The sequence below is a fragment of the Drosophila albomicans genome, chromosome 3, assembly GCF_009650485.2.
Source record: "Drosophila albomicans strain 15112-1751.03 chromosome 3, ASM965048v2, whole genome shotgun sequence".
In the NCBI taxonomy this organism is placed as follows: Eukaryota; Metazoa; Arthropoda; class Insecta; order Diptera; family Drosophilidae; genus Drosophila; species Drosophila albomicans.
The window spans coordinates 13,951,799-13,973,013 of NC_047629.2; the positions used below are offsets into that span (position 1 = coordinate 13,951,799).

Sequence of the window (21,215 nt, forward strand, 5' to 3'; positions counted from 1 at the left end):
TTTTGCAAATTCCGTTCCTTTTGTTCAAATTTAACATTTAAAAAATTCTGTCATTATGTAATCATATAATTGATAACCTTGTTCTTAACTTAATGCTAAGCAATTTTACAATAATCGAAATAATCATATACTGGAACTCTATCTTGTGTTTGTGTTGGTGTAAAACTGATAAATTTTGGATTTGATTTCTTTAGTTTTGTGTTGTCGGTGTGTATTGAGTTTTTAGTGTTTTGCTTAAAATTATCATGTTTTTATTTTGCTGATGTATTTCCTTTGATTATTACATTTTGTTTGTATGCATTTTTCTTGTTTTGTTTTTCTTTTTTAGAATATTTTTTTTTAGCTTAAAATGTAACGAAACAAATGTTGGTTTTTCTAATGGGACCCTTCTTTTTATTTTATCTTTAAGTTTACTTTTTTATTTTGCTTTTTTGTTTGTTTTTATCAAAATATGATGTGTGTTTTTGTTGCTGTATGTGTGAGTGTTTGTTGTGTTTTATTTTTTTAAATTTATAACGTACAAAGACGATACACTTGTAGATCCATACATCTCTCTTTAACCATCATGCTTTCTCTTCTTGCCCCTGGCTTGCGATTCATCTGCAAAACACACACAAAATTAATTGAAAACAAATTATTTATTGAGATTCCTTGCTTATTTACCTGGCTTATCACCATCCTTTTCATTGGCATTGATTGATGCGGCCGATTCGTTTGCCTCACCATCGGCTTCATCAATATCCGAATCCTCATCCTCATCGTCATCGCCGCCCTCGCCTTCTTCCCAATCGGAATTGTCTTCCTCTAGATCATCATTATAGACCTTCGCAGAATATTACAATTAGCTCATCTTCCTTTACACAATGTAGGATCTGAAATATTTACCTCCGAGAGCGCTACATCGCCATTGTCTTCCTCGTCGCTATCGTCGCTGTCGCCTTCCTCATCGTCATCATCGCCCGAAACTAAAAATAACATAATGCAAATAAATAAGGTCATTAGAAGTGAATCGAATATGAATGCGAAATGCTTACAATAGGTGGCATTTGCCAGATTTAATATTGCTAAAAACCAATAGAGTAATATTGCAAAATTTGTGCTTGAATTGGAAGTGGTGTCTCTAGTTTCAGGATTGCACTTAATGACAGCTTGGCTTGCTTCCCTCAATTGCAATTCTTTTAAATATTCATCTAATTCATCAACTTCATCTTTGTCAGGCAGGTTGGACGTGCTGGCATTGTTGGCACTAGTTGCATCGTCTTCCGTCGACGCTGTCGCTGCCGACGCTTCCTGCAACTGTTTCTTGGCCTTTACACGCTGCTCCAATGCTTCGAGCTCGTCTAAATCGATCTCTAAACCATTTAAACAGAATGCACTGCGGCCATCTGAAAGGCGACAGAATCTGTGGTTGAGATGTGTTGTTGATGCGATAGCAGCGATGATAACTAACGATCACAAGAAAATGAAGGAAATTCACAATTTCAGCACTTAACAATCCCCTAAACTCTTGTTAATCTCCAAGTCACAGACAGACAGTTTCCTATTGATGCATTTTCATCTCTAATTTATGAAAACTGCTTGCTTCCAGAAGTATCGGACAATATCTATGATTTGTCAAATCTAATGTATCTTAAGCATGTATGTATGAATGCATATTGTGAAGCATATCAAGTATACGCACCTTCATCTTCGGAGTCATTGCCATTGACCTCATCATCATCATCGCCATCCGACTGTGCTTCCACATCATTGGCATCGAATCTTTTTAGAGAATAGATTTAAATTATTAAATGATACTAGTGATATGCGAGGTTAAGCCAATAGGCAAACTTACCCATCCAGAAAGTTTAAAGACGGCAACATCTTGAAGATTTTCTCGCGGTAATTGTCCACTTGGGTGGCATCGTTATTGAATAGATCCAAGACAGCCAGATTTTTGAATTCCACCAAGGGTTTCAATGTTTCCAGATCCTTGATTTTATTGCCAGACAAATTCAAGTATTGTATGTTTGGGCTGGTCGTAAGATAGTTGAGGCCACTCGAAATTCTATTGTCGGACAGTTCCAACTTCTTTAAATTGGGTAACTTGGGGAAACCTTTGAGTGTCGTAAGGCCCACGTTGATCAAACTTAATGATTCCAAGGCGGTGTATTCATCTGTAAGGCCAACAATGCTTGTACTCCTGCAGTTGTCCAGATTCAGCTCTGTGATCTATAGAGACACAAATCAAACACAAAATCAAAATTGTATTCTTTAAAAGAATTCATTTCAAATGATTAAAAATAAGTCTAAAAGAGGGTTTAGTATATTAAGTTCGTTTTCCAACGGAAATGGGCATATTTCACGTAAGACAATTTGGTCACACTGCCCGTATATTCAGCATTGCTGAAGCAGCCTGACAGTCCGCCATGTCTGTCTGTGTGAACGTGTGGCAGAAGAACAAGCGTAAAAGATAAAACCTCAAAATGTATAACAAATACATACGCAAAGAAAAAAAAAGAAGAAAATCGATCAAACGCAAAAGAATTTTTTTTGATTTGCAAACAAATCTTGCTCACAAAATGGCGCAGTAGTTGGTTAAAAACAATTCAATGTGCTGAGATTTAAAAAAAAATGTTATTTCAATCAATTTGCGCATTCGGCAGAAGCTGGAGGATGGAAAAGTGGCAACGCGCGTTTATGTAATACCATTTTTTCAGCTGTGTGTATATGTATACGTTTACGTGTATGTGTGCGTGTACGTGTGACGTACGCGCCACAAAACGGAATGCGCGAGAATGAGAATTGAACGAGTAACAAGGGTTAAAGGGAGACGGCAGACGGACGGAATGGGGCAACATAAGAGAAGTCGTCCTGCAATTTGTGGAAATGAAACAAGCCGGCAATACCAACAAATATGTTGACAAGCTGACGTTTGTATTTGTTGCGCCTGCTGATTACAGAGAACAGCAAGAAGAGCAAAGCAAGCAGACAAAAACTTTTTGTTTGTGTCTCGCGCTAAGCCAAACAACTGTGGGTGGCTAGAGGTGTCTATCAGACGCATTTTCTATGATGCGCAAAAACAAATCAGATACAAGAATAAAATGACTAGTACTTGATTGATTTCTGATTAGCCCAATTTCAAACGAATTCAGTCCAATAAAATGGCACAGTTGCCATTGGCAACAAAACTAGGCGACATTTTGGCTAGTATTAGCGCAATGAATGCGAAAATCATTTAGGAGGTATTATCTCATCTGTTTTTACTGGACAGTTACATGCACACACAGAAGTGTGCCCTCGCTTACATACATATGTATGTATCTGTGTATGTGTAGTTAAATGAATGCCCCTATCACACATACTTTTGTATACGTACGCAGCTTAAGCTTTGGAGCGTGTGCATATCAGCTTAGCTTGCGATGTGTGTATGCGGTCTTCTATAGGACATATTATGTCTGTGTGTGTGTACGTTTGTGTAGTTGTCCCTCTTTGTGTGCATTTTTGGGCGGGAAGGCGGTCGAGTGAGTGAGTGAGCTAGTGGGTGGGTAGGGTGTGGGTGTGGGTGCCTGATTGGTTAGGCCTTGCCAGAGCGCATGTTTATTAATCAGCAGAAGTGCCACACACAGAAAAAAAAAAAAAGACACAGGTTTGTTTCTCTGCGCTGTTCGTTTTCGCATTTCTTGGGATGAGCGAGAGAGATGCACGTAGAGACAGGGGGAGGAGGGGGCAAAATGCATGTAAACAGTGCATGTACCGTTTTGGGGCGGCCGGTTTTTTTTGCATTGTGAAAAGTCTAGCCTGTGATATGTGTGTGTATTTATGACTGCGCAGCCAATATGGCCGTGTGTTTGGGAGTGTGTGTGCATGTTGTCTCAGCAGCTAAAGCTGGCGACCCATCGGCATTGGCGAGAATGTGTCGATTATTATGTGCATACACGTTTCTTGTACAGGGAGTGTGTGTGTGTCTTTGGTTGTAGATGTGTATGCGAGTGTTCTCGGCGTTGTTGTTGCGTACATATGAATGATGCGCGCGCTATAATGTTGTTATAGATACATTTTGGTATCAAATAACCTGAAATTACAACAAGCATGGCATACAAAAACGTATACACGTGTACACATACACATAAAAACATATAAGTATGCATGTGCTTCCTATGCGTCTGTATGCTTGTTTATAGCAGTGTTTGTCACAATTGAAGGCCGGCGACAGCAACAGCAGCAACATCAGCTACGAAAACACAAGATTGTGGAAGCATTGCCAGCTGGCGCAATTTCAGGTGCGCGTCTCTTCAGTGTTGTGTGTGCGTGTGTCGCGATCAGCATGCATTTCACATACACACATATTCACACACACGCACACTGGTGCAATTATTATTGTAATAATTACACGAAAAACAATTAGAATTAATGCAACGCGCATTTTGCAGATTTAAACAAAGTAAAGGCGCAAAAATGCGCGCACATGGCAACACTGCTCGCGACACACACTCATGCAAAGAGCACACACACATCTTCGTTAGCATGTACATACATACATTCATATGTGTGAATTTGCTTATGGCGATCAATTTTTTTTCTTTCCAGCAATGGATGTTATTTGTCGCTTCTTCTGCTTCTGGTGCTTTTGCGCTCTTTTATACGGCGTCGTCGTTGACAACGACACAAATTGAAACTAGATTTACATCATGGCGTAGTATTTGTTGTTTTTGTGGCACACAGTAACACACACACTCTCACGGAGAACGCGGCGTTGTATATGAAAAATTTGTGTAATCACAACGCCGCAGTAACATAACTTTTGCGCGTTTTTCGGCTTGCCCTTTGTCGTACTATCTCGTTCTAGCATTCGTTTCACAATATCAAGCAGCAATTAATAAATGCATATTCGTGCCCATAAAATAAAACACTTACCTGGTTTGTTTTCCGTGCGCGTCTTTCCAATTCTATTCTCTTCTCCATTATGTTGGTAGTGTGGCTTTTTGCTTTTAAAAATTTGCTGACTTAAGCTGCACTTGTTTTGTATTATTTGGTAAAAGCGATTTTTCTTTCGCTTGTACGTCTCCCAACCAACAACCAAGCTCGCAGAAATGCCAAAGGATACACCAACCAATACGATTGCAATTCCTTGATGAGTGTGTGTTAGTTGGTCCCCTGCGACAGCGCGCACGCACCAGAAAGAAGCAGCACAAGCAGCACAGCAAAGTCGTCGTTGTCACACACACACTTATACGCGCACACACAAACACCTTGCAAATTTTTCTTCTTTTTTTATGCTTCGGTTATTTGCCGCCGCCTCCCGTCGCGTTGTTATTTTTTGTTGTTGAGTAGCGCTGGGAAGAAAATGAAGCAGAAAATTACTATTATTGCAAATTTGTTGGGATTGATAGAAATGCGTTAACAGTTGCAGCAGTTGTGTACTTTAATCGTACGTTAGCGCATTTTCACACACACATGTACACACTCACTCACACACACAGGCACACTTGTGACGCGCTATTTTCAAACGTCAATTTTAACACGTTTTTCGCCAGCTATTTGGAGTTTCTCGTGATTTTTGGGCATAAAATGTGCCGCTAGTCCCACTTACCTTGATGCGTTGAATATTTAAATAGCGAAATCAATTTTTAATTGTATTTTCCAACCAACAACAACAAGCAACAAAAAGCAATCAGCAGCGTGACCGCAAGTTTGATTTCAAAGTATTCCATAAATATCAATGTGAAGGTATTTTGATATACCAAGAAGATAATAATACCATAAATACCATAGAATACACATTACCTGATGAGCCAAGTATTAAAATATAGCAATTGATTTTGCTAATGTAGAATGTATTAACAGCGCTAACAATAATAGAATAGTAAAGAATTTTCTAATCTGTGTAAATATTATATGGCATTTTGTTTGCATTTTGGCGGCAATATTTTTGACAGTATTGCGCCTCCGATAGCAGAAATGCTCCTCAGTTCAATCTTGTGTAAATGCTCATTAATTGGTATTTAGTTTAAGATTTCTTCACGTGGACACGTGAACAGAAGACCTTCAACATTATGTATATTTATATAACAATATTGAAAAATTAAACAATAACTATAATTAAAACGTATAAATAATAATAATTTTAAAAATACCGCATTGTTGACTGTTGCTGTCGTAACAGCTGTTGCATATTAAAGGCAGTGATGGTGAGTGTCTTAGCTAATTTGTGGGAGTGGCTTTTGGTTTCGAATATGCTTCTACTAGGCGCAAGATGGCGCTCGTCATCATGATGCGCCCAAATACTATCTGACTGTTTCATCTGGTGAAGTAATTTTAATTTATTTACCATTATATGTTTATATATATTTTTATAAATTGAGTTAAGTAATTGCATTGCTTAGATTAAAAACACGATTAAGATATTTTGGTCCAAATCAGTATTCCAACCCTTTTCATTGCTATCCAAATGTTATCCAATTATTATCCATACTTATCCACTTTTATCTGCATTCATCTTTATCCACCATTATGCTTATCTTTATCGATTATTTTATATATGAATACAGCTAAAAATATTCGATGCTTAATGCTAAATGAATTTTTTCAATTTCACTTTTAATTAATTCGAAGTAACTCAAACTATTCTAAACATATTTATAAATATACTAAATAATAAAACTAAGCTCAACATATGAACATTAAAACACTTTAACTCAAATTCGGTTGCAGTTTTTTATTTATGAGTTGATAAGACAATTTCCTACAAAATTGAAATTGATTCAAATGTATATTGTTCTTGACCTAAGATTTCTAGTCACAATCAGTGTTGACTTTATTTTACGACTCATGTATTATATAAAGTCTATCGTATCAGCTATACATATGTACTTATTTTCTACTTATGTACTTCAGAAATTGGAGTTAAGCTTCGATTAAATTCTCAGCATTAATTTTAGTCTGTTTTCCATCTGGATTGAGTGAGGTACTAGAAATCGAAATAATTGGAATAATAATACGTATATGAAGCCCTGATACTGGCTATACATGAAAATTCCTTTTGCTACAGCAGCGAAGCATCGAGATTCTAGAGTTTAAATCGTGAAGTGTTAAAAGTGATGATTCGCTTTATAAGCAAACTGAGCAATAATAAAATTAATAATAATAATGACACAATTAACTGTGTAAAACAGTAATTTAACTTAATTTCGCTAAAGTTTTACAAAACATCCCGTGGATCTTAAAATTTTTAAAGACTAATGCTAAGTCGTTAGACGATATATTTTCTCTAATCCAAGGAAAAAAACGTTATCCAAAGAGCCGAATCCTGCATCATGTGTATCCCAATCCCTATAAAATGTATTTTTGTTATTCCGATTCATGGTTAACACATTTCTCCTTCACATCTTCCGTTTCATAACCTTTTGCTTCATTTCTGTCCAATTCGTCTCTAACTTGTCTGAAATAATCTAATATTGCGTTGACAGCTCTATAAGTATGAGAGCTAATTTGTTCTTCTAGCTCACGATTTGATTGACATGACTTTAAGGTCATATTTTATTTCTGAAACTTTTCTGCGACTCTAAAGCATATTTTATGGAACGAAAGTATCAGGGTTGCATATATTTTAATTCTGCTCATTTCGATTTCTAGCACTGCACTCAATCCAGATGAAACTAAACTCAAAACAACCATGATTCAAGATGTACTTAAAGAAGATTTCGTTTGCGAATCTGAAACATATTATTGGTATGTATATAATATATATATAGCTGATATTTAGAATATTTTACATGTCAATAAGTTTCGAATTCTTTTAATAATAGTTGACTACTCAAACTTTTATTGGGATTAATACTTTAGTGTTCAAGAAAAAAACAAAACATTGGCAACATTCTGGAATATTGAAAGGCAAAAATGTTTTCCATAATTATTTTTTTGCGTTTGTATTTGTGACTGTAAAGAAATAATATTATTATTAATATATTAACATTGATAAAAATGACATTAAAAGTAGATTTTAAAATAATTTTATAATTTTTATTTACATTAAAGTGATATTCTTTTAAAACTAATTTGCAGATAAACAAGTGGATACATTATCATCAACACTTGGACTTTTTATCATGTTATTAATGAGTATTTTGGATTCCATTCAATTGATTGAAGTACAATTTTATCAAAAAGGTGAATATTAAAAAATAAAGGTTAAAACTTGTAATGAATTAATAGATTACTTCTTTCTTTAATAGAATGAACAGTCCTTGGCAGAGAGGATTTCTATAGGGATTGGGATACCTACATATGCCGCAGGGTTTGGATCTTTGGATGACGATCATTTTTCCTTGTCTTAGAGAAGATTTACCGTCTAACGATTTAACAGCGCTACGAATTTTATATTCATATGGAAAGATGTAGTTGAACTATTAAGGATAGTTTGAAAACAATGGCAAAGATGAGGATAGTAAATTGAGGCAAATAATTATAATATTATTATTCTTTGGTAGACTTTTCTTAGCAACAATTTAAGTGGAGTACTTTTGAAGACTGAGGTTTTGAGATCTAATTAACTAATTGATTGATTGTTGATATATTTTGATTTATTTGAAAAATGTTCAACATGATTTGTATTTCTGTTTTTATACTTCGAAACTGTTCGTCAATTGAGAGACTGTTTAAATAGAATTTTACGTTCACTCTTTATAATATTATTGAGAATATTAGTTTTATTGAAGAGTCAGAGATTTCTATGACAAACAGACAAAAGAATTTTAAGAGGATAATTTGAAAATAAGCAACTTTTCACTATACTAAAGTTATAGAATGTTATGAGCAGAGTTCTTTTCTTTTGGCTTATGGATTTTCTCCTCTGAATTAATTAATTACTAGAATTTGAATCAGAATAACAATCTTCATCAATCTTGATCCTCGCTTAGCAAAAGTTTTCTCACAAGAAAGATCTACATAGAAGAATATATTAAAGTAAATGCATTTTTCTATCAGCAGAATTGTCAATCAAATCGCAAACTAGAATAACAATGTTGTTCATGTACTTAAAGCGTTGTCAAGCTATTATTAGATTATTTTCGACAGTTAAAGATGAACGTGACATGAATGAATTAAAAGCAGGGAAATAATCGATCTACTACAAAAATTGATTAATGGCAATATAACAATAACAAATGAAAACCTGAGATTAACAATCTCGTTTCCTTAAATATGCATCATTTGAAATTCAATATCATTTTGTATTCTGACGAAACTTTTAAACAAATATTTATGAAATTCTATCATTGTCAAAAAATTCTTAAAAAAAATTTAAAATAATAAATAATAATATACTAAATTGCCGATTAAAAACGTCTTTATCAAATTGTTTTAATATAAGAAAATTTTTAATCGAAACTTAGAAAATTTTACTGAGGTAAGAAAACTTACAAGGTTATTATAAATTGATGGTTTCCTTGTTTGATGTTGTGAATTTTGGTTTAGTAATTCATAAAAAACTCAAAAATTACAATGATAACGCATGCTAAATAATATTTTGAATCACTAAAAGAATGAATATAATAAGTGCAATAGGTTTTAACAAAATAAAATACAAAATTAAATTAGAATTTCATTCAGGTTTCAAAATGCGGATCGATTTTTGTATTTTATTTTATGTGTGCTTGCTATCTAATGCCCTCAGTTTTAATACTCTTCTACACTTTGAATATAGTGCATAAACATATAAATAAAAGTGTAGAGAGAGAGAGAGAGACAAAGACGGAGACCAAATAGTATATTTGGTATATTGATATAGTACCGCATTCAAAATATACCATAGGCGTCACAATATACCAGATTGTCATCTAAAGCAACTAAGACCCCTAGTAAGTAGGCGTGTTTGCCCATACAAAAGTATTTCTTTAATAACTTCGACAATTTTCATCTGATCGCAACCAAATTTTCAGGAATCATAACTACTATAGTTATTACTATATATACCAAAATTCGCAACTCTAGCTTTAAAATTACGCTTGTTATTAGATTTTTTGATTTGCGGGGGCGGAAGTGGGCGTGGCAAAAATTTGAAACAAACTTGATCTGCGTGCAAACATAACAAATGCTGTCGAAAATTATAGCTCTATCTCTTATAGTCTCTAAGATCCAGTGTTTCATACGGACGGACGGACAGACACACAGACGGACAGACGGACATGGCTATATCGTCTCGGCTGTTGACGCTGATCAAGAATATATATACTTTATAGGGTCGGAGATGCCTCCTTCTACCTGTTACATACAGTTCCTGCCGGCACAAAGTTATAATACCCTTCTACCCTATGGGTAGCGGGTATAAAAAGCGAATATTTTAAATTTATATAACAGAAGCTGTCATCTTAATACTGATACATGGCGTATACGTAATCCGCTGATATTGTTCTTGTATTTATTGTTTTTTATTTATTCAACATGGAAGTACACTGCATATAAGAAATATATAGAGCACACTTAGTGAGTTCTGCTTTTTGAAGACTCAAAGCTTTGAATCCTCTTAGCAACACGAAAATAAATCCAATCATTTCTATATTGCGACTATCAAAAACTGATAGACCAAGGCAGACTGACCTTTTTAACCTCTTGTGTCTGCTGCTTATATACATAAATGCCTAAATCTGATTGATGTAGTTTCAACACAATTTCCAATTGATAGAATAGTACAAAAAAACACGTAAGACTTCTCTTATGTATATAGAAAATCATAGGCTCAAATTCGACTAGTTTAAATTTTAAGCTACATAAGTTTAGAGCGTTTTTTATACGTATTTAGTATAGTACTAGGCTTCAGAATGAGCAGAATTGCGATATATTCAGTCTTGATTCTGGTTGTTCAAGGAATATCCTTTGGAGGAGCAGCAATCAATCCAGAGGTGCAAATAAATATATATTATACAGTGTGTGTTAAAATTAAAATCATTTCCCATTCATTAGAAATGTCAACTTGCAGAACCAAATCAACATAATTATAACGTTGTGAAGTCCCTGTTAAAATATGTGCGACAAATTAAAAGTGAACTTGAAAAAAATGAATTGCAGAATAGAAATAACGAAAGTATTATTAAAGAATTGAGGGGTCAGATCGATGATCTTAAAAAACATATAGAATTTCAAAAAGAAACTATTCACAAACTAACTGAAATTTCAAAAATAACAGATAGTTGTGACGATGTAATTTTGAAATTGAGTAATAGCAATGAAAGGCTATTAAAATGTGAAAATAATTTTAGCGAGCTTAATAGAACCTTTGTTGAAAAGAATGATAGTCTAATAAAGTGGGAAAATAACTTCAATGCGCTTAATAAAACATTTATTGAAGAAAATGATAGGTTATTGAAATGTAAAAGTAATTTCAGCGAGCTTAATCAAACTTTTGTTGAAATTAAAAAAACGTTATCAAAATGTGATCATAAATTCAAAGAGCTTAATAAAACATTTATAGAAACGAATGAGAGTCTAGTAAATTGGGAAAATAACTTCAATAAACTTAACGAATCATATGTTGAAAAGAACACTGACTTATTAGAACATATCAAAGACCTACAAATGTGCAAAACAGATAACGAAATGTTAAAGATAAATGAGAAAAGGATTTCAGATAATTACACTTCGAATATTCGTTCAATAAAAATACCTGACTATGGTTCATTCGATGTGTTGTTCGATAATAAGACAGCTGAAAAAGACTGGATAGTAATCCAGCAAAGAATAGATGGAAAAGAAAATTTCTTTCGCGATTGGAATACGTACGTAGCAGGCTTTGGATCTTTTGAGGGAGATTTCTTTCTAGGCCTAGAGAAGATTCATCGACTAACGTACTCGACACGCTATCAACTCATGATTCGAATGGAATACTTCAATGGGACTACGCAACACGCTGAATACAATAATTTTAAAGTTGATAGCAATGAAACGGAGTACACATTGAGTAGTTTAGGTCAATATTCTAACGATAAAGACAATCAATTCTGGGGCAGCGACAATTTACGATGGCACGAAGGCATGAAATTCTCAACGTTTGACAACGAGAATGATTTGTGGAACCAAGAGTGTGCAGAGGTTCATCGTGGAGGATGGTGGTACAATCGTTGCACAGCTAGGTAAATCGTTGTAATGCAGTTGTGGATTGATTGAATTGTAATATAAACTTTTCATACAGCAATTTAAATGGAGAATTCTCAGTGACGGACGGCAGCAAATACGCACAAATGTATTGGGCGGACTATTCGCCTCTCAAGAGTGTTCAAATGATGATACGAAAATATTATCCAGTGGTGGACAAATAAATTGCTCAGCTGTCTAACGCACTTTCCGTTTGTATCACAAAAAAGGTCAGCATGTTGACACTGGGCGTATACGTGATATGCTGATTATGAACATTCAACCGATGACGTTTGCCTGGATTACTTCATTGCCTACACTACAATAAATAAAATTGAAATCGAGAGTAAGAGTAAGAATAAAAATCTTCTATGAGGTATATCGACTAGCTAGTCAATAAACAAATAAAAAGCTTCGGCACTGTTTTGCTTTTATTCAAAATGGATAGCGGGTATCTCACAGTCGAGTACACTCGAAATTGAGCAATGAAAGTCGTTCTAAATTTAGAAGCAAGAGCGCAACACTCACAGATTGTTCACAGTTCATAAGGGTAACATTCAAATACTTCAAATAATCTGCATTGCATAATTTTTGTGTTTTCTAATGCAGAAAACCACAAAGGAAATTATGAAAATTTGTTAATCGAAAATAAATTTGAGCAGTCAACAAAAAAAATTATTGAAGTCAAAACTTGATTCTAGAATTCTTACTTTTACTGAGTATCAGTAAAGAGTTCATTAGCATGTTAACCCTAGCGTATACGTAATACGCGCGTTGAGCTTTTACTTTAAAGCAATTAATATTAAGGAAAGAGAAATAGTAAGTTTAAGGTGAAATGCTATTCAAAATAATCTTATTTTCTACGTAACTTTCTCATAATAGCAGAAATTCGAAAGCGCTACATCAAATATTTGTCATTCATGATTCATATTATATTGACAAACATTTTAGTTTTCGAGATAAACCAAAAAAAGAGAGTTTTGAATATGAATAATAAAAGTGAATAGCAGATATCAACGATACTCGATATAATATTTTGTATATATAAATTTGTGTCCAAGCATGGGTATATCGTCTCGTCGTTCACCCTGATCAAGAATAGATATACTTTTTGGACTCCTTCTGCCTGTTACATATATTTGATGTTGGTTGTTGACACGCGCTAATATAAAATTTTATTTCTACAATTGAAAATATTTCATTACGTTAACATATCAGCTGACAATTTTGATGTTCTTAGCAAACACTTAAACAAATCCAATCATTTTTTTTATATTGTGACAAAAATAGACGGACCTTATGTGTAGTTGAGAATATAATCTGTCGTATTCGCTATTTATTTAATACATATGTATGTACATACATATGCACTAAACTAAGCTTTCGGATTGGTCTGAATCACTGATATGCTTCAAACTTAAGCTGCATATGTACACAGTCTTTTCTTTTAAATAACTGAGCTGTTCAGTGAGTTTTTGATAGTCAATTATTAAAGCACTAGCGATGAGCAGAATTGTAATATATTCAGCCTTGATTGTGGTTGTTCAAGGAGTGTTCTTTGCAGAAGACACAATTTCAGCAGAAGTAATAATAAACAAATACAAATTTATATAGTAAAGAGTGCGTGTTAAAATTAAAATCGTTTCCCCTTTATCAGACATGTGAATCAACTCGTCAACTTGAACAACAATGCAGCACATATTCGTATTCAGTTTTAAAGCCAATGCTGGATTATTTGCGACATGTTAGACAAGAACTAGATAGAAATGAATTGATGAATAGGGAAATTCAAGAATTAAGAGGTAATCGGGATTATAACAACGGAATCATTAAAGAATTAAGAAATCAGATTGTTGATCTTCATAAAAATATAGAATTTCAAAAAGAAACTATTCACAAACTAACTGAAATTTCAAAAATAACAGATAGGAATAAAAGGCTATTAAAATGCGAAAACAATGTCAAAAAACTTAATAGCACATTTGTTGAAAAAAGTGACAGTCTAATTAAGTTGGAAAATAACTTTAATGTGCTTAATAAAACATTTATTAAAAATAATGATAGGCTATTAAAATGTGAAAATAATTTCAGCGAGCTTAAAAAAACTTTTTTTGAAAAGAATGAAACGCTATCGAAATGTGAAAATAAATTTAACGCTCTTAATAAAACTTTTATAGAAACGAATGAGAGTCTAGTAAATTGGGAAAATAATTTCAATGAGCTTAATGAAACATATGATGAAAAGAACACTGAGGAATAAGAACATATCAAAGACCTACAAATGTGCAAAACAGATAACGAAATATTAAAGATAACTGAGAAAATGATTTCAGATAGTTACACCTCGAGAATTCATTCAATAAATGTACCTGACTATGATTCATTCGACGTGTTATTCGATAATAAGACAGCTGAAAAAGACTGGACAGTTATCCAACAGAGAGTAGATGGAAAAGAAAATTTCTTTCGCGATTGGAATACGTACGTAGCAGGCTTTGGATCTTTTGAGGGAGATTTCTTTCTAGGCCTAGAGAAGATTCATCGACTAACGTACTCGACACGCTATCAACTCCTGATTCGCATGGAAGACTTCTATGGGATTATACGATACGTTGGCTACGATAATTTTAAGGTTGACGGAAATGAAACGGACTATACATTGAGCAGTTTGGGTAAATATTCTGGCGATAAAGACGATCAATTAAGGGCGGACGACAATTTAGGATGGCACGAAGGCATGAAATTCTCAACGTTTGACCGCGATAATGATCTGTGGAAGGACGAGTGTGCAAAAAGTGATAGAGGAGGATGGTGGTACAATCAGTGCGCAGCTTGGTAAATCTTCATAATTGTTTAAATAATTGACTGAACCCTAATATTTGTTTTTTGTGCAGCAATTTAAATGGAGAATTCTCAGTGATGGACGGCAAGAACAACACACATATGTATTGGGCAGACAATTTGCCTCTCAAGAGTGTTCAAATGATGATACGAAAATATAAACCATTGTAACAAAGTGAATTACAAAATAATGCTGTCGATTATAATTGTATCAGCTGTCTAAACCACTTTCCGTTTGTATTACAAAAAAGGTCAGCATGTTGACACTGGGCGTATACGTGATATGCTGATTATGAACATTCAACCGATGACGTTTGCCTGGCAGATTACTTCATTGTCTACACTACAATAAATAAAATTATAATCGAGAGTAAGCGTAAGAATAAAAATCTTCTATGAGGTAATAAAGAGAAAATAATAAAATTGAAAGCTCAGATTGTTGAGCTCAAGAAAACTAAAGAATTTCAAGATATGAATTATATAAGCTTAATAAAAATCTTCTTAAATATAATGATAACAACTTAAAACATTTGTCTTTTAATGGTGCCGACAGAAATATATAATTAATATAATTAATATATATTGATTTTTTAGCTGAGTGAATCTGACCAGAAATTAGTTTCCACCATTTCTAAAATATTCTAATTTCACTTATTAGAATGAAATTATTATGAAAAAATCTATTAGTAAAAATAATGATTATTAAATTTGTGTATATAATGTAATATCTAAGAGATAACCACTTGATACCATATTATGTATTACCTATGAGAGCACACAATATGAAATCGCTAAAGAGATAATCATTATGAAAAAATGTGATAGATCAAGGGAAACTGACCTTATCTGTCGCATCCGCTGCTTATGTACATGTCTGCAATAAATAACAATCTCTACTCCACTCTTTATTTGAAGCGTATGTAGTAAGTATATAAATTTAGTATATACATTGATAATCAAGATTTCAAATTATCAAATTTCGTATAACTTTTGTTGTACCCTATTTAAAATATACACATTACCACACGTAGAGCTCTTTGGCTAGTGTTTAATACGCAATAAACAAGTAAGGAAGCTACAGTCGATCACACTCGACTGTGAGATACCCATTTTGAATAAAAGAAACATATTGCGTTATTATTCACAAAATATGCCAAAATAATATACAACAAAGTTACAAAAATATAATAAACGGTATATTTAGTATATCGATATGGTACCACATTCAAAATATACCATAGAGTTCGAAATATATCAGATTGTCAGCCAAAGCAACTAAAAGTTAGGCGTTTTTGCCCATACAAAAGTATTTCTTAAATAACTTAGACAATTTTTATCTGATCGCAACCACAAAGACTATAGTTATTATTGTAATAGTTGTACACTACTACAGTAGTAGTTAAATATAGTATAAATATGTGTAGCCTTGATTTTCTCAAGGAATATCCTACGCAAGAGCAACAACTGTTGCCACGTATATGAGTCGGTATATATTAGTATTTTTACGGTATATTTTAAGAATAATACCGCACTGTTCTGTTTTTATTAAAAATGGATAGCGGGTATCTCTCAGTCAAGCACACTCGACCATAGAATTCATACTTGTTTTATATTGTGACAAAAATAGACTGAACTTACATATGTGTAGTTGAGAATATAATCTGTCCTATTCACATGCACTGAATAAAGTTTTCGGCTTGGTTGGATTCACTGATATGCAACTATCTTCAAATTTCAGCTGCATATGTACACAGTCTTGTCTTTTATACACACTTCTCTTTTTAGCTGAGCTCTTCAGTGAGTTTTTCAAATTCAATTAGTATAGAACTTCAATTCGCTATGAGCCGAATTGTAATATATTCAATCTTGATTGTGGTTGCTCAAGGAGAGTCCTTTGCAGGAGCAACAATTTCACCGGAAGTAATAATAAACAAATACAAATACATATAGTAAAGAGTGCGTGTTAAAATTTATATCGTTTCCCCTTTATCAGACATGTGAATCAACTCGTCAGCTTGAACAACAATGCAGCACATATTCGTATTCAGTTTCAAAGCCAATGCTGGATTATTTGCGACATGTTAGACAAGAACTAGATAGAAATGAATTGATGAATAGGGAAATTCAAGAATTAAGAGCCAATCGGGATTATAACAACGGGATCATTAAAGAATTAAGAAATCAGATTGTTGATTTTCATAAAAATGTAGAATTTTAAAAAGAAACTATTCACAAACTAACTGAAATTTCAAAAATAACAGATAGTTGTGATGATTTAATTTTGTAATTGAGTAATAGGAATGAAAGGCTATTAAAATGCGAAGACAATGTCAAAGAACTGAATAGAACTTTTGTTGAAAAAACTGATAGTCGAGTAAAGTTTGAAAATAACTTCAATGATCTCAATAAAATGTTTATTGAAAATAATGATAGGTTATTAAAATGTGAATAATTTCAGCGAGCTGAAAAAATCTTTTATTGAAAAGAATGATAGTCTAGTAAAGTTGAAAAATAACTTTAATGAGCTTAATGAAAAGTAGGTTGAAAAGAAAAATGGACTATTCAAATGTGAAAATAAGTTTAGCGGGCTTAATAAAACATTTTTAGAAACGAATGAGTCTAGTAAATTGGGAAAATAATTTCAATGAGCTTAATGAAACATATGATGAAAAGAACACTGAGTTATTAGAACATATCAAAGACCTACAAATGTGCAAAACAGATAACGAAATATTAAAGATAACTGAGAAAATGATTTCAGATAGTTACACCTCGAGAATTCATTCAATAAATGTACCTGACTATGGTTCATTCGACGTGTTGTTCGATAATAAGACAGCTGAAAAAGACTGGATAGTTATCCAACAGAGAGTAAAGGTAGGTTAGGTAGGACCGGCTGCCCCAGTACGGGGCAAAGCATAGACCAGTGGAGGTCCGTAGCTGAACCGGTAGCTTATCTACGTCTCAGAAATCGCGCAGTATGGATGCATTTTTGGCAAAAGCCAGCAGCATCCTAGGAGATAGCCGTGAGACGTCCCGAAGATCGTTGTGGCACGGCGAATTAAGGTATTTCAACCGGAGTCGGGATAACGCTGGGCATCTACAGAGAAGATGCTCAAGTGTTTCCTTAACCCCGGGTTCGTTGCATTTCCTGCACTGATCACTGTTCGTGATGCCCATCTTTACAGCATGGACAGCTGACATACAGTGGCCAGTTAAAATGCCTAGCATTAGCCTGCAGTCTTTCCTTGAAAGCTGCATGACGAATTTGGTTAAGTTTTTGTTAGTAGAGGCACACATCAGCCTTGCAGTTTTGCACGAGTTGGCATTACGCCAGCTCGCGTCCCACTGAAGTCTAGAGCGCACCTCAATTTCACTGCCTAGAGTTCGCAGGGATATCGGAACATTGCACATGTTGCCAACATCGAGCGTAAATGGAAAAGAAAATTTCTTTCGCGATTGGAATACGTACGTAGCAGGCTTTGGATCTTTTGAGGGAGATTTCTTTCTAGGCCTAGAGAAGATTCATCGACTAACGTACTCGACACGCTATCAACTTCTGATTCGCATGGAAGACTTCAATGGGATTATACGATATGTTGGCTACGATAATTATAAAGTTGATAGCAATGAAACCGACTATACATTGAGCAGTTTGGGTCAATATTCTGGCGATGAAGACGATCAAATCGGGCGCGACAATTTACGATGGCATGAAGGCATGAAATTCTCAACGTTCGACAACGAAAATGATTTGTGGAACCAAGAGTGTGCAGAGGTTCATCGTGGAGGATGGTGGTACAATCGTTGCACAGCTAGGTAAATTGTTGTAATGCAGTTGTGGATTGATTGAATTGTAATATAAACTTTTCATACAGCAATTTAAATGGAGAATTCTCAGTGACGGACGGCAGCAAATACGGACAAATGTATTGGGCGGACTATTCGCCTCTCAAGAGTGTTCAAATGATGATACGAAAATATTATCCAGTGGTGGACAAATAAATTGCTCAGCTGTCTAACGTACTTTCTGTTTGTATCACAAAAAAGGTCAGCCTGTTGACACTGGGCGTATACGTGATATGCTGATTATGAACATTCAACCGATGACGTTTGCTTGGCAGATTACTTCATTGTCTAGACTACAATAAATGAAATTAAAATCGACAGTAAGAGTAAGAATAAAAATCTTCTATGAGGTATATCGACTACCTAGTCAATAAACAAATTGCAAGCTTCCGCACTGTTTTGCTTTTATTCAAAATATGTAGCAGGTATGACATAGTCGAGCACACTCGACTGTAGCTTTCTTACTTGTTTTTAACACAATGTTATCATCTGTTTTAATGGCTGTGTAAGGATTTTGATTACAAAAGATTACTATAAACTTCTTACCACATTTCTTTCTCTCTACCTAGATGAATTATTCCCGTATTCTCTATTTTAATAATGATATTTTTTAATGATAATTTTTTTGTGGTGACCAAGTTTTCTATACGAAGTACATTCATGTAAATATTCCTAGTAAGCCACACCGGAGACCTCTTCGATCCAGTCCAAGTGGGCGGTGACTCTAGTAAAACCAGCTGGAGCCACCGAAGTGCAGCTACTGGCATCGCTGAACGATGTGACGCCAATCAGGGTTGGCTCCTCACCCATGGTGACCAGTGGACCACCGGAGTCGCCATCGCATATCGAACGACCCTCGGGAGTGTCGACGCACAAAACGCTCGCTGGAAGACGTCCGTAGCTACGAGAACAGCGCTGATTGCTGATGATGCGCAGATCGACGCACTGCAGCCACTCGGGCAGAGGACTGCCATCGCTTGTGCTGCCCCAGCCGCATGTGGTGGCCATCTCATCCACATAGCTCTTGCTCCGCTCGGCGATCGCTGGCAATGCCACCTTATTGACCAGCGACCAATAATCCACATGCGGTGTGCGTATCAGGGCGATGTCATTGCCAATGCTCTGCGGCCATTCGGGATGCTGAATAATCTGCTCGGCACTCACATTCACGCTGAACAGCGCCTGAGTGCGCCTCGTGGCACCATAGAAGATTGTCGCCCCGTCCATGTCGTCGGTGCAATGGGCGGCGGTCAGCACCCAGTTGTGGTGTATAATTGAGCCGCCACACCAGCTGCCCGCCGCCCCCGCTCGCATCAGCAGGCCGACAATGTAGGGCGCTTGACCCAATGTCGCCGGATATCCATTCGTTATAATATGATCGAAGTGCTCCACAAGGCTGAGCGTGGGGGGCGCAGCTTCGACGATTGCTGAGAGCAGTAGAAACACGATCCACATTCTCAAAGTGCAGGTGCAAGTGCAACAAGTGCTTCCGCTTTTTATTTTATTCCTCACTTAAGGCGCTACACTAATTATGCTAATTAGCACCATTAACGACACTGAGAGCGTCTAATGGCTTTTTAGATTAGCAATGTAAATGCAAGTAGTCAATAAAGATTACCTCAGAGAACTGTTTGCGTTATCTCTTTTATAAATTACATTATTATTAGTTTGAATTTCAATTATAGAAATTACTGATAAGACTACTCTACAATTATCATCTCGATTCTCTTACGCAATTTACGGTTTAACACTCACTCTGAATCTATTTATTTCTTTGTAATCACTCTCGAAATACACTAATATATAGTAAATTGACCAAACAATCTTAACTTCATAATAATAAACATTCAAAAACTTTCGATATTTCATATGATTTGAATTCTATAATTTTATAGAATATATTAAATATGTATTATAGAATATATTGAATGAAATATTGCAATTAAAGTCTTTCTAAATTTAAAAGCAAGAGCGTCACACTCACAGATTGTTCACAGTTCATGAAGGTAACATTCAACAAGTAAGAAAGTTACAGTCGAGTGTGCTCGACTGTGAGATACCCGCTACCCATTTTTAATAAGGGCAAAATATTGCGGTATTATTTTCAAAATATACCGAAAATACTAAAAAAATACTAAAAATATACCAAAGGGTATGTTTGGTATATCGATACAGCACACCATTCAAAATATACCATAGACGGCACAATGTACCAGATTGTCGGCCAAAGCAACTAAGACCCCTTGTAAGTAGGCGTTTTTGCCCATGCAAAAGTATTTCTTTGATAACTTCCACAATTTTTATCTGATCGCAACCAATCAGGAATCATAACTACTATAGCAATTACAGTATGTACCAAAACTCGTAACTCTAGCTTTAAAACTACGCTTGTTATTCGATTTTTTTGATTTGCGGGGGCG

At 34.8% G+C, this 21,215-nt stretch overlaps 4 protein-coding genes and 1 long non-coding RNA gene across 9 annotated transcripts; 3 read left to right on the plus strand and 2 right to left on the minus strand.

The window, feature by feature from the left end:
• Nucleotides 1-285: 285 nt before the first annotated feature.
• Nucleotides 286-5,684, minus strand: LOC117566897 (acidic leucine-rich nuclear phosphoprotein 32 family member A). Of its 2 annotated transcripts, XM_034246511.2 has the most exons (8): nucleotides 5,573-5,684; nucleotides 4,897-5,315; nucleotides 1,835-2,211; nucleotides 1,682-1,761; nucleotides 1,035-1,385; nucleotides 886-965; nucleotides 664-823; nucleotides 286-600 (listed from the first exon to the last, which is right to left on the minus strand). In XM_034246511.2, exons 2-8 carry the CDS (start codon nucleotides 4,942-4,944, stop codon nucleotides 557-559), a joined length of 1,140 nt encoding a protein of 379 aa, XP_034102402.1. In that variant the 5' UTR covers nucleotides 4,945-5,315; nucleotides 5,573-5,684; the 3' UTR covers nucleotides 286-556. The 2 variants fall into 2 exon arrangements, with proteins under 2 accessions (XP_034102402.1, XP_034102403.1); XM_034246512.2 differs by lacking the exon at nucleotides 1,035-1,385.
• On the plus strand, nucleotides 2,424-9,318 carry LOC117566907 (uncharacterized). 2 transcript variants are annotated; one of them, XR_004572025.2, is made up of 4 exons: nucleotides 2,424-2,681; nucleotides 7,615-7,710; nucleotides 8,044-8,148; nucleotides 8,214-9,318. It is a non-coding gene; the product is annotated as an uncharacterized LOC117566907 (long non-coding RNA). The 2 variants fall into 2 exon arrangements; XR_004572024.2 differs by lacking the exon at nucleotides 2,424-2,681 and adding an exon at nucleotides 6,932-6,946.
• A 2,135-nt stretch (nucleotides 9,319-11,453) lies between these two features.
• LOC117569528 (angiopoietin-related protein 2-like) lies at nucleotides 11,454-19,186 on the plus strand. 3 transcript variants are annotated; one of them, XM_052004578.1, is made up of 2 exons: nucleotides 11,454-12,104; nucleotides 18,825-19,162. In XM_052004578.1, exons 1-2 carry the CDS (start codon nucleotides 11,551-11,553, stop codon nucleotides 18,949-18,951), a joined length of 681 nt encoding a protein of 226 aa, XP_051860538.1. In that variant the 5' UTR covers nucleotides 11,454-11,550; the 3' UTR covers nucleotides 18,952-19,162. The 3 variants fall into 3 exon arrangements, with proteins under 3 accessions (XP_051860538.1, XP_034106622.1, XP_051860539.1); XM_034250731.2 differs by lacking the exon at nucleotides 18,825-19,162 and adding an exon at nucleotides 12,164-12,535 and having other exon boundaries at nucleotides 11,465-12,104; XM_052004579.1 differs by lacking the exon at nucleotides 11,454-12,104 and adding an exon at nucleotides 18,379-18,765 and having other exon boundaries at nucleotides 18,825-19,186.
• LOC117568668 (angiopoietin-related protein 2-like) lies at nucleotides 14,380-15,355 on the plus strand. The gene is made up of 2 exons (XM_034249471.2): nucleotides 14,380-14,940; nucleotides 15,000-15,355. Exons 1-2 carry the CDS (start codon nucleotides 14,387-14,389, stop codon nucleotides 15,115-15,117), a joined length of 672 nt encoding a protein of 223 aa, XP_034105362.2. The 5' UTR covers nucleotides 14,380-14,386; the 3' UTR covers nucleotides 15,118-15,355.
• A 145-nt stretch (nucleotides 19,187-19,331) lies between the features above and the next one.
• LOC117570554 (serine protease 1-like) lies at nucleotides 19,332-20,264 on the minus strand. The gene has a single exon (XM_034252280.2). It carries the CDS (start codon nucleotides 20,248-20,250, stop codon nucleotides 19,468-19,470), a length of 783 nt encoding a protein of 260 aa, XP_034108171.1. The 5' UTR covers nucleotides 20,251-20,264; the 3' UTR covers nucleotides 19,332-19,467.
• Between the last annotated feature and the right edge of the window lie 951 nt (nucleotides 20,265-21,215).